The sequence below is a fragment of the Dipodomys merriami genome, unplaced genomic scaffold, assembly GCF_024711535.1.
Source record: "Dipodomys merriami isolate MVZ:Mamm:240054 unplaced genomic scaffold, mDipMer1.0.p SCAF_3, whole genome shotgun sequence".
NCBI lineage: Eukaryota > Metazoa > Chordata > Mammalia > Rodentia > Heteromyidae > Dipodomys > Dipodomys merriami.
Window position 1 is genome coordinate 47,786,664 of NW_027204492.1, and position 15,200 is coordinate 47,801,863.

The window sequence follows — 15,200 nt, forward strand, 5'->3', positions numbered from 1 at the left end:
ATGTACACACAGCACTAAAGGAAAAAAAAGCTGCTGCACTTAAAAGAGCAAAAAGAAGCAGGGCACCGGTGGCTTAGACCTGTAATCCTAGCTACTCAGGAGGCTGAGATCTGAGGATCGTGGTTCAAAGCCAGCCCAGGCAGGAAAGGCCATGAGACTGTTATCACCAATAAACCACTAGAAAACCAGAAGTGGCACTGTGGTTCAAGTGGTAGCACGCTAGCCTTGAGATATAAAGCTGAGGGGCAGCGCCCAGACCCAGAGTTCAAGGCCCATAACCGACAAAAAAAAAAAAAAAAGAGAGAAATATACTTATTATATTGGGATAACAAAAACTACTCCTTGGAAACGAAAACATTGTTATTGAGGTTCAGTTAACTTTCATATGGTTGGGAATCCACCTTTATTTTTGTGCTACAAAACATCTAACAAGTTCATCACAAAAAAATATTTTCTTCATTATAAAACTCATGTCAGTCTTTGTAACATAAGAAGAAGACACCCTTCATGAAATATGAGGGAAGAGGGAAATTACTGGGTTTTAAATTCCCCAAGAGAAAAAGTTACTCTACAAAATGGGTTAAAATGCTACAAATCACATTTAAAATGGGATGTATACCCATACAGACAAGGTAGTAAGGACTGAAAGCTTCATGTTAGTTTGTCTTGTTTTCTTGGCTGGCACTACCTCCTTCAGCTCTGCTTCATGCTGATTATTTTGAGATGGAGTAATTTTTTTTTTTTTTTTTGCCTGGGCTGACTTTGAAACATGATCCTCCAGATCTCAGTTTCATGAGTAACTAAGTTTACAGGTGTAAGCCACCAAAAAATATTTAAGAATAGGCATTAATCACAAAAAAAGGATGTTCACCGTTATTATTTATAAGATGTACAAAACACTATGTTGAAAATGAACTTTACAGCTTGGCGAGGGGAGAAGCTGGGGAGAAGCTGGGGAGTAGGGAAGGGATGGTAGGGGAAAAACAAAGGAAAGGGTAACAATGCTCGATAGGAAATGTACTCATTACCTTACTCATGTAACTGTACCCCCTTTGTACAATATGTTTACAACAAATATATATATATATATATATATATATATATATTTAAAAAACAGCCATCACGTTACTACCATAAGAATAGCTACATTTTAATAAAGGTAAAAAATACTTGCAATGGTGTAAAAAAATTGATACTTCACACATTGCTAATGGGAAGGTGAAATGATGCAGCCATTTTAGAAAACTCTGGCAATTCCTCAAACTAGTTAAACATAAGTTTAACATACTATATAATTCAGCTTACATATCCAAGCCAAATGAAAACGTATCTTTACATTGGGTGTGATGACACATACCTATAATCTCAGCCCTCAGAAACCTGAGGGAGGAAGAACATGAATTCTAGTCCAGCCAGGAATATATTGTTAGACCTGGACTCAAAAATTATATACATTTCCACAACAAAACTTATAAAAAATGTTTATTAGTTACATTATTCCTGATAACCCAAAATTAACAAAGTACCCAAATATCTAAAAAGTGATAAGTAAACAAAATAAGATATACTTACACAACAGAGTATTACTCAGCCACCAAAAAGAATCAATCAGATAAACTCTGAAATTGTATCATGCTAATTGAAACAATTCAGGCATGAACGACTATGTATTATATATGTCCATTTGCATAAAATACCCATGCAAGCCAAATCTATAGAGATAGAACAAAAAACTAATGCTTGCCACTGTCAGGAAAGTAGAAAAGAACAGATTTGATTAGTATTGTTTAAGGATATGGTGTTTCTTTTAGGGGTAATACAAATAATATGAAATTGATTGATTTATAGTTGCACAGGAGTTGAATATACTAAGAACACAAAATTATTACGGTATATGAATTGTATGTTTCCATTTGACATTTGAATTTTTGTAGTTTTTACGTTTTGGTTGACATTTAATAACCACATATTTATGGAGTACAGTGTTATGTTTTGAATCATGTATAAAGGGTATAATGAAAGAATCAAGGAAATTAGTATATTCATCATCTTAAACATACATTATATCTTTATAGTGTCAGAAATATTCAAGGTGCTCATATATAGCTATACTGAAGTATAAAATACACCACTGTTAACTATAAATAACTATACTGGGCAATGAATCACCAGAACTCTAGTCTCCTATTTAACTCATACACTGCACTCATGGACCAACCTTTCCCCATCCTCTCTCCCTCCATACACTGCTCAGCCTCTGGAAAACACTATTTCATTCCTCATTTCTACAAAAATGTAAATTACTGGAATATAAATTAGTATAGCTATTATTTAAAAATAAAGTGTAGAATTTCCACAATTGAAAGTGGAACTACCACCATGTGCTGGTGGCTCATGCCTGATATGCTAGATATTCGGGAGGCTGAGATTTGAGAAATGGCAGTTCAAAGCCAATCTGAGGAGAAAAGTCCATAATACTCTGGATTCTTTTCTCCAATTGTCCACACACACAAAAAGAAAAACTGGGAGTAGAGGTGCAGCTCAAGTGGTAGAGTGCTAGCCTTGAGTGAAAAAAGCTAAGGGACAGAGCCTGGATCCAGAGTTTACCAAAAACAAAAAACAAAAAACAAAACAAAACAAAACAAAAAACAGAATTACCACCAGCCTCAGTACTGGGTATATAGCCAAAAGAAATGAAATAATGCTGGGCACCAGTGGCTCACGCCTGTAATCCTAGCCCCTCAGGAGGCTGAGATCTGAGGATCATGGTTCAAAGCCAGCCAGGGCAGGAAAAGTCCTTGAGACTCTTATCTCCAATAAACCACTAGAAAACCGAAAGTGACGCTGTGGCTCAAGCGGTAGAGCGCTTGCCTTGAGCTGAAGAGCTGAGGGACAGTGCCCAAGCCCAGAGTTCACACATCTGCACCTCCATGTTTACAGCAGCATTGGTTACAATAGCTGAGAAATAGTTTACATCTAATTTTTCCTCACTGGATGTGCTACATAGCCACAATGCCATGCTCTTCAGCCATAATAGAGAATGGAAGCCAGTGCTAGAAGTGTGGGTCAAGTGGCAGAACAGAAGGCCCTGAGTTTAAACAGGAAGGGAGGGAGCGAGGGAGGGAGGGGGGGGAGGGAGGGAGGAGAGGAGAAACTGAAACCCAATCTTTTCCAACAACTTGGTCAGATCTGAAAATGAGTACACCAACTGAAATGAGTCAGGCCCAGAAAGATATAAAAAAGAAAACCCACATATTCTCATTTACATGATGAACCTAAAAAATTAGATGTAAATTTTTAAGTAAAAATTAAATATTTTTCTTCCTTCACTGTTTCAATAATTCTAACCAGTCTATTTACTAATCAAGTAAACTAGTTAGCAAAGAATATCAAAGGCTCATGTGAGAATGTGATAGCAAAACAAAAAAATCCATGTAAAATTATCAAATATGTCTATAAAATACAAATTTAGTATCTCTAATCCATAAATCCAATGTCCAAAATTCCTGGAGCATGATTTATGAAGACTTTTTTAATGTCAATATGATACTCAGTAAGATTCAGATTTGGGAACATTTTGGATTTCTGATTATGAGATTAGGAATTATCAACAAAGTCTACACAACATTTTAATATCCAGAAATGAAAAAAAACCTGAAAAACATTTTGGGTAAGAGATATTGAACCTATACTCACTCTACAGACAGGGAAAACCTCATGATATTTACCTGTACCCACTACAGTAACAGATCATTCATATTAAATATTCATTTTTTGTTAATCACCTTTTCTACCATATTTATTTAATTCTCGTGTGTGTGTGTGTGTGTGTGTGTGTGTGTGTGTGTGTGTGTGTGTGTGTGTGTGTGTGTGTGTGTTGAGCAATGTGGTATTAGATCAGAATCAGGTCTTCTTTCAATGACATTTGTGTGTGTGTATGTGTTGAGCAATGTGGTATTAGGTCAGAATCAGGCCTTCTTTCAATGACATTTATTTGTGTGTGTGTGTGTGTGTGTATGTGTGTGTGTGTGTGTGTGTATTGAGCAATGTGGTATTAGGTCAGAATCAGAATCAGGTCTTCTTTCAATGACGTGTGTGTGTGTGTGTGTGTGTGTGTGTGTGTGTGTGTGTGTGTGTGTTGAGCAATGTGGTATTAGGTCAGAATCAGGTCTTCTTTCAATGACATTTGTGTGTGTGTGTGTGTGTGTGTGTGTGTGTGTGTGTGTGTGTGTGTTGAGCAACGTGGTATTAGGTCAGAATCAGGTCCTCTTTCAATGACATTTGTGTGTGTGTGTGTGTGTGTGTGTGTGTGTGTGTGTGTGTATGTGTATTGAGCAATGTGGTATTAGGTCAGAATCAGAATCAGGTCTTCTTTCAATGACATGTGTGTGTGTGTGTGTGTGTGTGTGTGTGTGTGTGAGTGTGTGTGTGTGTGTGTGTGTTGAGCAATGTGGTATTAGGTCAGAATCAGGTCTTCTTTCAATGACATTTGTGTGTGTGTGTGTGTGTGTGTGTGTGTGTGTGTTGAGCAACGTGGTATTAGGTCAGGATCAGGTCCTCTTTCAATGACATTTGCGTGTGTGTGTGTGTGTGTGTGTGTGTGTGTGTGTGTTGAGCAATGTGGTATTAGGTCAGAATCAGGTCTTTCAATGACATTTCTATAATACTATGTAGAAATAATGGAGACGTAGTGGCTTACACAGCTGTGATTATGCCTTCAGAGTAGAATTACTTCATAAGAAAATAAACAATAAGGGAAATATTGTCACCATTGTGATCAAGCATATCAAGACTATATATTAACTAGTCTTCAAAGAATGCAACCTGCTAATAATGCCACCTCCACAGCCTTATTGCCTAAACTACTTTTGACCATAGCTATTATGTTGTTTTTTTTTTTTTTTTTGGGGTCCGGTCGTGGGGCCTGAACTCTGGGCCTGGGCACTGTCCCTCAGCTCTTCAGCTCAAGGCTAGTGCTCTACCACTTGAGCCACAGCGCCACTTCCGGCTTTTTTCTTTTTGCTTATGTGGTGCTGAGGAATCGAACCCAGGGCCTTGAGCATGCAAGGCAAGCGCTCTACCACTGAGCCACCTTCCCAGCCCCGCTATTATGTTTTAATAATACTAAGTGAATGTAGTTGTTACATGCATTATGCTATTACAGATTTTCATTATTATTTTTTCATAATGCTATTCTGTCTGCCTGGAGTACTGTCATCTTGGCCCCGCCCTCATGTGACCTGTTATACAAACACACCCACACCAAATCCACATCTGGCTAAGATATTTTAAGATTATGCTCAACTACTGATTTCTCAGGAAGTTTTGCCTCAAAATGAGCATGGACGGCCTACTCTGGTTCTTGCATATTCATTCAACATACACCAAAACTGTGTGATAAATGTATCCCCTCAAAACTACAAAGTAATAGAGGGCACAAAATTATTTATCTCTGTAGTCTAAGCAAACAGAACAGTTTCTATAGTGCAACACACATTTAATAAATAATTGTTGATCCAGTGCAATATTTGGGATCATACTTTAAATATTTTAAATTGCTGTAGAGTCATCATCATGTTTGATACTTATATATTGGCTGCAGAGACTGACTGAAAATAGGTATCATTTATATGAACATACGAGTCTATAACAACTCATTTCATTCTTATGGAAATAAAAATATACACTACTAATTAGGCAGCTGATACTTCCAAATCATTAACTCCAGCTTTATAATACAATAATAAAACTAAATAGAGCAATACTCATAATTCAATATTAACTCTCAACAACATAATTGAATATGAAACTACTTCTTTGCACACTAATTTCAAAACACAAAATCAAGCTTTTAGTAAGTAGAACATTTATTTAATGAATCTACAATGGTTCAAAATTGAATATATCTACAATTCAAAAACTAAAAACTTTCTATAAATTAAATGTTTCTGTTCCTGCAATGTCTTAATTTCAGCTTAAGGCTAGATGATTCCACTGTTTTTAAATCTGAATTTTATTGCCTCCTTCTGTTCATTTTTAATGGCAACTATGCAAGTATTTTACAATTTCTAGGCTATGAAGTACTGGATGAATGACAAAAATATATCCTCATATGAACAATGATTGAAACAATGTGTGACTATTTTAAGGTTTTAAATAAATAGATTTATCTAAACTGATTTCTAAGGGGTGGTTCCATGACTCTTCTAGTTCCTATTAGCGAGAAAGAACAAAACATTTCTTTTTAAAACTCTAATGAAGCCAGGCACTGGTGGCTCACACTTGTAATCCTAACTACTCAGGAAGACTGAACCCAGCCTGGGCAGCAAAGTCTGTGAGACTTTTACCTTCAATTAACTACCATAAAGGCAGAAGTACGGCTATGACTCAAGTGGTAGAGCCCTGGCCTTTGAGCACAAAATATCAGGGATATTCATGTGACTTGATATAGGAACGTAGATGTGGTTCTAAATAAATCAAAGGGAGAGTTCAATTTCAGGCAGACAAAAAGCATATATAGCCTAGAGTCAGATATGAAAATTTAAGACTTTCTCGGGACTACCTCATAATATGAGGTAATATCATGAAAGCAAGCAATAAACTGGAGAGGCTTAGGTGCAAATATAGGAGGCTCCTAGAAGAATGTCATCCTAAAGTATTAAACCATCATTATGTAAAAAAAGCAAGTACACTAGAAAATCTGTATGAAGGTATATCACTTAGTTCTATATGCAAAAACAGGCAAATGAACTTAACAGGTATCTTCTACTTTTAGGCTAGAGGAAATCTCTTCTTGGATTGATATTTTGTATTCAATCATTTTGAACTAGAATCAGAAGATATTCTTTACAAAACATTAATATCTGCATATTTTCCTGTAGTAAATAAGGGAAATAAATTGTTCATCTTCCCCAGTTCCTTAGAGAGATACATTTGGAGATATGAGCCACCAAGAAAATAACTGGTTAAATGAGGTCATAAGGATGAAGGCTGTGATGCTTTAGGATTTGTGTCTTTATATGAAGAGGCACTAAAGAGCTGGAACTTCATGTCCTTTCTCTATGTGGGCAAACAGCTATTAAGATGGCAGCTGCAGGACCCAAGTAAGGAGGCCTCAGAATCAAAGCTTTATCTTGCCAGCACCTTGAACTAAGCCCTCTAGTCTCTGATGAAAACATTTCAGTTGTTTAAGCCATCCAGTCTGTAGTAACCCATAATGACAACTCAACTTTGTTTGCATAACTTACCTCAGAACCTTAACATCCTTCCTCTCATTTTACTATTTTTTCATTGTTTTAATCAGGTAAAAATATCTATTATTATTACCACTATTACTGAAATATTTCATTTTTTTTACCTTGTCTATATTCTAGAGAAAATAAAACAGGCAATCTTAATTACTTTTAAAGAAAGGTTAGAAACAGTGCTCAGGCCCTGAGTTCAAGCTCTACTACTTCTCCCTCTCTCTTCCTCTCTCTCTCTCTCCCTCCCTCTCTCCCTCCCTCCTTCCCTCCCTCCCTCTCTCTCTCTCTCTCTCTCTCTCTCTCTCTCTCTCTCTCTCTCTCTCTCTCTCTCTCTCTCTCTCTCTCTCTCACACACACACACACACACACACACACATACACACAGCAGTGAAAGAATCACTGAATTTCTATTAGTCATGTTAACTTGGTGTAAATAAAATACCTTAAGTGTTCAAAAGATCCAGATGGCTGTACCTAGACAGTTTGTAGCCACTTAAGGCATAAGAGCTCAGATGAAAAGGAAAGTCAGAGGAAAAAAAAGTGTTCAAATATTATCTCTCAGAATAGTATGCAGCCAAAAACAAGAGGCAAAGGTATGATATAAGTGAATGTTACTGGGGAATGATACAAAAACTCCTCATGCATTTCTGCTTCCAAGGTTCTGTTGTAAAGTTTCAATTTTGAAGAACTACATACCCTCCTTTCCCCTCAGGAGAGTTATGTCAGAATAGATTATTTCAACCTGAGAAAATATAAAATATTATTTCACTTTGTCAAGATCTTTAATCCAGAACTCAATCTTCAGGCAGTGTTTAGAATACAGATATTACACACAAAACTCTCTGGAGCAAGGAAAGGAAGTCTTAGTAATATTTTATAGACAATAAGCATTGAACTTTCGCTGACAATAAGCATCAATAATTCACTGTATCCATAGGTTCAACTGATACATAGGTAGCTTAGGGAGAGAATTCATTTTTACCAACTTGTAGTGTATTGCAACATACTTAGATGATACGGAACAGTTTAGGTGCATTTGCTGATTATTTTGTCTAGTTTTAACTAATTCAACCCTCAGAAAATGGCTCTAAATGATTCCTACAATGACAACACATTGAGGATAATAGCATAATACCAATGATGCAAGCAAGCACAAAGAAGCAAGAAAATGTTAGACTATTACACATCCTAATCATAAATCTGAGACTCTTGTCTGATATCACACAGGAAAAAAATCTAAGTCTAATAAGCTATCTAAGGCTAATAAGACAAATATTTAAATATGGACAGATAGCATTCACCCTGATGACTCTGTTTATGTTTAACTCATACTTTAAAATATTAGGAACGATAGTAGTATTAAGGCACCTCAAATTACAAAGTCATTTAAAACTCAAGCATCCAGTGTATAAAGAAAGCTTCCATTTTATCAGCAACAATTAGAATCCTCTGATACTCAGTCCTGTACCTTAGTGATATTTGGTAAAATTAATGGCACATGTTATGAAACCTCTTTGAAATTTCTTTCTCTACTAGCAAAGGACAAAAGGTCCCATGGAACTGGGAAAGCACTTGGTAAAGGCACATGCAAAATAGCACAGTAGTAATCTAAAATATATTTCTTGCCAGCAAATTGTATCAAAAGAAACTGAGAAATCTTTGCCCAAAATTGGCTAAAGTATCAGAAAATTACTCGTGTGGGAGGTTTACTATACAGCTGCATAAAAACAGTGTTTTATAAAACAGTTTATAATACTTGCTAGATTGTTTTAAGAATGAAATATATAAACTACTTTTCTTTGAGTCACTAAGAGGACAATTTACCACAGAAAAAGAAATTTACCACAAAAAAATACAAGACTAATTTAATGTTTAAAAAAAAAAAGATTCTTTCCAGAGAAAACTACAACTGGGTAAGGATTCCTCAGTAAGATTACCCAAATATGTAAAATTCAAGTAGTGGCTTGAAGAAAGAATATACCTTTTAAAAACATATTTATTTATTTATTTATTTTGGTTGTAGGGCTTGAACTCAGGGCCTGGGCGCTGTCCCTGAACTGGTTTTCTCAAGCTTAGTACTCTACCATTTTGAACCACAGCACCACTTTCACTTTTTTTAAGTGGTTAACTAGAGATAAGAGTATCACAGAGATTTTTTTCTGCACAGGCTAGATTTGAACTGTGAGCTTCTGATCTCAGCCTCCTGAGTAGCTAGGATTACAGGCATGAGCCACCTGTGCTTTACTGCTTTTATTTTTATTTTTAAAATACAAATGAATTCCAAATACAGTACAATATTTCTAATTGCAATAGAAAGTTATCATGAAAATATTTTGTACTTTACAAAGATATCTCAGGCTATGTCAAGATAAAGTATTTCAAAATTGCTGAAAGTAAGTATTGTTTAGGAAAGTTGTAGCCACTAAAAAAAAAATAAGGCAATTAGTAAGAAAACATGGAAAGAGCCCACATGTCAAATGACATTTGTTGAAGATTTAATTTTTAAAGCCCATCTTGAACCCATATATCTGGAAATAGAAAAATGCAACACTCCAGATGAGCTGTACTAACAACCAACTACCCTGAGGGAGGAAGGAAATTTAGTAGGTACTCTTCAGCAGGAAACATTTGCTTGATTCATGAATTGCACTGAGAAAAATTAATAGTGTGATTTAATAAGTGTTACTGTGTTTTATTTCCATTTGAACCTATGTATCAGTGTCAGATTTGTCTTTCAACTATGAAAGATCAAAGCCAAGTATCAACATAAAATGAACTTAGAACTGAACCTTCTAATTGCTGTCCATTTTAAGTATAGACATTTTTTAAAAAAGGAGACCGTGACACTACTCTCACTCAAAAGTTATTAACCATGACAGCAAAGACTTTTGGAAGACTAAAAACTAAGTTCATTGTAAATTATATGAAAGTCTTGTTCATTTCATGCTTCCCACTTTTTGTTATGTATTTTGTAATGTTATACCATCAGTACATGCATATGTTCATAAGTTAAAACAGTTACTTGATGAAGTATCTATTTATAGGCACACATATCAATTCTTTTTCCCCTGGTAAGAGATGCTACTACTAAACTACTCCATAAGTCAAAACAGTAAATGCCTTCATTATTTCAAGGTTTTGTCTCTGGCTTTGTCTTGGATTTTTGTTTGTTTTTATTTATTTTGAGACAAAATTGCACAGTGTAGTCCATGCTGACCTTGAACTCCCTGGGGAGCTTAGCTGACCCTTGTCTCAGTATGTCTAGTGCTGGGAATACCAGAAACATTATAGACATGAGCCATTATACCCCACCACCATTTCAGTTTATCTTTGTGCTCAACTCTGCTGTAGTATAAAGGAGTCACTGAAGGGTTTCACAAATGGTCAAAACCTCATTCATGGACAATGAAATTCATAGTTTTCATGTGCCATGAAAGTCTTCTTCATTGGCCTAGGGTTTGAATTCAGGGCATAGTGAGTATTAAACAGGCAGTCTACCTCAATTCCAGCCCTTCTTCCACACCACTTTGCTTTAGTTTTGTCAGGTAGGGTAGGGTCTCTCATTTTTGCCTTGGGCTGGCCTCAGATCACTATCATTCTACCTACAGCCTACAAAGATCATGCACCAACACACCAAGTTCCTTAATTGAAATAGGGTCTAACTAACTTTTCTACTTTCTTCCTGGGCTGGCCTTAAACCTAGATAATTCTAATTTGTTGCTCACAAATATCAGGGATTATAAGTATGTGGTAGGAATAATATCTTTGGGATCCTTGTCTTCTGCAATAAGTACTTGGCATTTGTAAGGGAGTTTTGTGATAGTAGGGCTAGTGTTTGAGTCGTTCACAGCTCTTTGTTCAGAATTGAAGAGTACCTGTACCTAGAGAAGGCCTTGGAGTGGGATGGAGTACAAAGTTCAAAACTATGAGAATGGTTGTAATGCCAAAAAATAAAGAATGATAATTCAAAAGTGACACTGACTCTCATAGTTCCTTCACATTTTTATCTGCTTTCTTCCTGAGCCACTGTACAGGTTAAGAGGTTAAGAAGTATACACTTAAGCAGCATATTCAAAGTTATCCCAGTACATGGAAGTCATTTGTTCACATGGCTCCCTGACTAACCCTTGGGCTCTCCAATGCAAAAGGCAGTATTGAATTCACATTTATACCTCTGGCCTCTAACATCCTACTTAGCACACAGCACATTCCAATAAATGGCTGCTAAAATGCACAATTCACTTCTACAAACTAAGGAAGAAGACACACCAGTTTAATAATACATCTGTGCTGTATGAAATAAGTCATTATCTGAAACTTTCAAAATTTGGAGCTTTAGGGGCTGGGAAGGTGGCTCAGTGGTAGAGTGATTGCCTTGCATGCCTGAGGCCCTGGGTTCGATTCCTCAGCACCACATAAGCAAAAAGAAAAAAAGCCAGAAGTGGCGCTGTGGCTCAAGTGGTAGAGTGCTAGCCTTGAACTGAAGAGCTGAGGGACAGCACCCAGGCCCAGAGTTCAGGCCCCACGACTGGGCCAAAAAAAAAAAAAAAAGATTATAAAAAAAAAAATTGGAGCTTTAAATCTAACAGTAATAGCCATTTATACCATTACTCAGAAAACATATCTATAATTACTCCACTGAATATTTGTAATGGGAAAAGTGACATCAAAAGCATGGAAGAGATGTCAGTTAGTAGGATATTAGAAACCTACTCACATACTAGAAAAGTAAAATCAGACCATTCAGATCTAGACTCACTTTAGAGTAGTAGTTTTTCCAATGAGTTACTAGTAACTAAGTAAGATAGCAAATAGCAAATACGGCACTGCTTAGACTAATTTCTCAAGCAACAAGTCTGTCACTCATCACAGTAAGATAGAATTCTATTTCAATATTGCCTTTCCTTAAGTTTTTCATCAAAAGTTACATGAAAGCATACCACTGCCTAGAAATTCTAAGTCACAAACACAGTTAGGATATATAATGTTAAGTTTATTTGACACAATTAATGGAAATAGTTTATACTCTAGATATGTCATCCAAAAACATATATTGTGTTTTTAAGAAGCTAAATGATCTGAACAGATGTACAGTAGTTCTCTGAAGCCCAAAACAGCCAGACAACAGGAACAGCTCAATAAAGGGTAACAAGAGACTCCAGCAAGACTGTCATAACAATCATCAAATAGCACAAAAACATTTTTTACATTATTTGTAGAATGAAGGACACCTGCCAGGAGTGAAATAAAAGAGGAAAACGAATGGAAGTCTAGTTCTGTGTTTTCGAAACAGTGGCATAAATACCTCTTCCAAATCAACCGTGATAATGCCATTTAAACAGTTTTCCATCACTAGATTGTTAAGTCTTCCTTTTCAATTGAGCTGCTGTAACAAGCAATTACAGCCAACTTTCTGTCATCAGTAGGAAATAATCCATCATAGCCTAGCTTTATCTGATACCCAATATAGCCCATCAGTATCTGTGCAAAGAAAACATGCTAATTTTGTGAAAAGCTTAAATAAAACATGACTAAATGTAGATGTCATAAAACAAACACCAAAGTTTTAGATTTGAATGTACTGAAGCCTGAGTTCAGGCACTTACTAGGTTGGGCATATGACTGAGCCAATTTTCTTATTAGCCTTTCTTAAAGTTTTAATTTCCTTATTTGAAAATATGATAGAAAGATATTATGTACTTAATGCTATTATCAGTAATACCAACTAAAATAGACATCGAAGCTACTTTTCTGTCTGGCATAAGGCCACAGTAACTAAAAATGATGCTTAGTCAGCATATTCACTATAAATTGATGATGGCCAAGATACAAACAGATTTTTCTCAAAGAGATACAATCCTTAAGTTTTCTGTTAACCATGGTTGCTATTTTTAACCAAATTATATTTTGGATTTCCTATTCCTCCTGTATTACCCAATTTCTGAAAATATATCTTCTTTTAAAATAACATTCATACGTAAGAATGTTTCTGTTTTGTTGTTATTGTCATGGTTATTTTCAGTGATTAAGTTAAGCTAGGACAACGAAGTGGTCCACTGAGTAGAATCTTGGTGATCAGGAATTAAAGAAAGAACAGAGTTTATTTGATAAAAAGAGAGAATGTTACATATATTTGTAATATATATTCAACAAATATTTATATTCACATTTGTTCCCTTACTGATTATGAATATAGTTAAAAATTCACCTCTTTATAATGAATTTAACAAACAAAATATTCTGTTCTGACATACATATGTACATTGTGCAATGACTAAATTTAACCAATGAGGTACTATGTATTATTTCTATAGTTTATATATTGATCATATTTTTCTTCGTATCCTAGCATTATTAATACATCATCATATAATCATATAATCACCATACTGCACAACAGATCTTTTGAATTTATTCCTATCAAGCTGAAATTTTGTGTCCTATGACTACCATCTCTCAAACCCCATCCATAACAACCCAAATCCCTGTAAACACTAGTCTATGCTTTACTCCTATGAGATGAACTTTGTCACATTACACAAAGCAGTGACAACGTTCAGTAGCAGTCTTCCTATGCCTGGTTTATTTCACTTAACATAGTACTAACTAAAACCACAATAAGAAGTCATCTCACACCTGTCAGAATACCTGTTGTCAAAAAGACAAAAGATAACAAGTGTCAGAGAGGATTTGGAGAAATGGGCATCTTTATACACAGTTGGTGGGAATATAACTTAGGATAGGCATTCTGGAAATAATGTGAAGGGCCTTCAAAAAAGATGTGTTCTGTTCTTTACAAGACAGAAACACTGTCTACAGAAACATACTGAGTTCTATAGCAAAACAATGGACATACACATTTGAAAATTCCATTCAAACTAAAGGTCTAACTTACCATCATTTTTTCAAAGAGATCCACAACCTCCTTTTCTGACAAATTCAAAGATCGTTCATCATATAAAGGCTGAGCTGCTGGAAACTCACTCACAGCAACTTGAGAATCAATAGGATGTTGAATGAGAAGTTTTTCTTTTTTGACGGTGGATTTTCTAAAACTTGTAATTCGGTCACGCTGCAAACAGACAAAAATAAAAAGCTCTGAGAAAAAGCTCAAGAACCATAAGCAGGAGAATTGAAACATCAAAATGGCAATGAGTATAATACATATCATGACTGCCTCCTGACAAAATGATATTGTAAGCAACAAGCTCCACTAGGAGATTATACTTCACAAGAATGAAGCCACCCTTGAGCTTTAGAAGGCTAGGGGTGGAAATTATTCCTCAAAAGTCAAACTTAGCCCTTTGTCATTTTCTGTCTTGCACAGTTAGTAGATAAAGATTCTGATAAAAAAAAATCTTGTAGTTAGTTAGAGAGAATGGATAATTGGTGGCAACTTTACAGCTATGGAAAAGAAAAACAAATAGATTCTGATATTGAACTATAAGGGAAAATTACAGCACTGCTTGTCTTCTCCAAAGTGCAAAACCCATAACAAGTGTTCCTGAGTAATCTATGTTCAGCAGTCGGGTTCAACAAGGACTTGGAGGCCATATTACCTGGGTTTCTATCTAAATTGCCAATTGCCAGCTCAACATCCCTATAAAAATGACTGCCACCTCATATCTAAACTAGGAACAATATTACCGACACCATAGGATCATCTTAAGATTTAAATAAGTTTAGTGCAAGTAGCGATGTTTTATTGCTGTTACAATTATTGTTGCCCTTCAATGTTTTTATCCTGGAACATTCTGTTTTAAACCACAAAACATCAGACATCAAAAATTAGTATTGCTCATGAAACTGAATGCAGCTCAATTTTATTCTGGTTTCTGTTAGGAAGCACATGCATCCCCTCAGCTCATGTTGGAAAAGCAGGCATGTTAGCTAGAAGGACAGTGTGTGGCCACTGCCATGTCACCAGCATCCTTACCATTACCCATTACCTTAACC

The 15,200-nt window shown here is 35.7% G+C and overlaps 1 protein-coding gene across 4 annotated transcripts in view; it reads right to left on the reverse strand.

Moving 5' to 3' along the window:
* Positions 1–15,200, reverse strand: part of Diaph2 (diaphanous related formin 2) — an 812,745-nt gene that overhangs the window by 746,455 nt on the left and 51,090 nt on the right. For all 4 annotated transcript variants that reach the window (XM_070040099.1, XM_070040098.1, XM_070040100.1 and 1 more), the window contains one exon: positions 14,140–14,316. In XM_070040099.1, the coding sequence (XP_069896200.1) occupies positions 14,140–14,316 (177 nt within the window). The remainder of the gene's footprint in view (positions 1–14,139; positions 14,317–15,200) is intronic.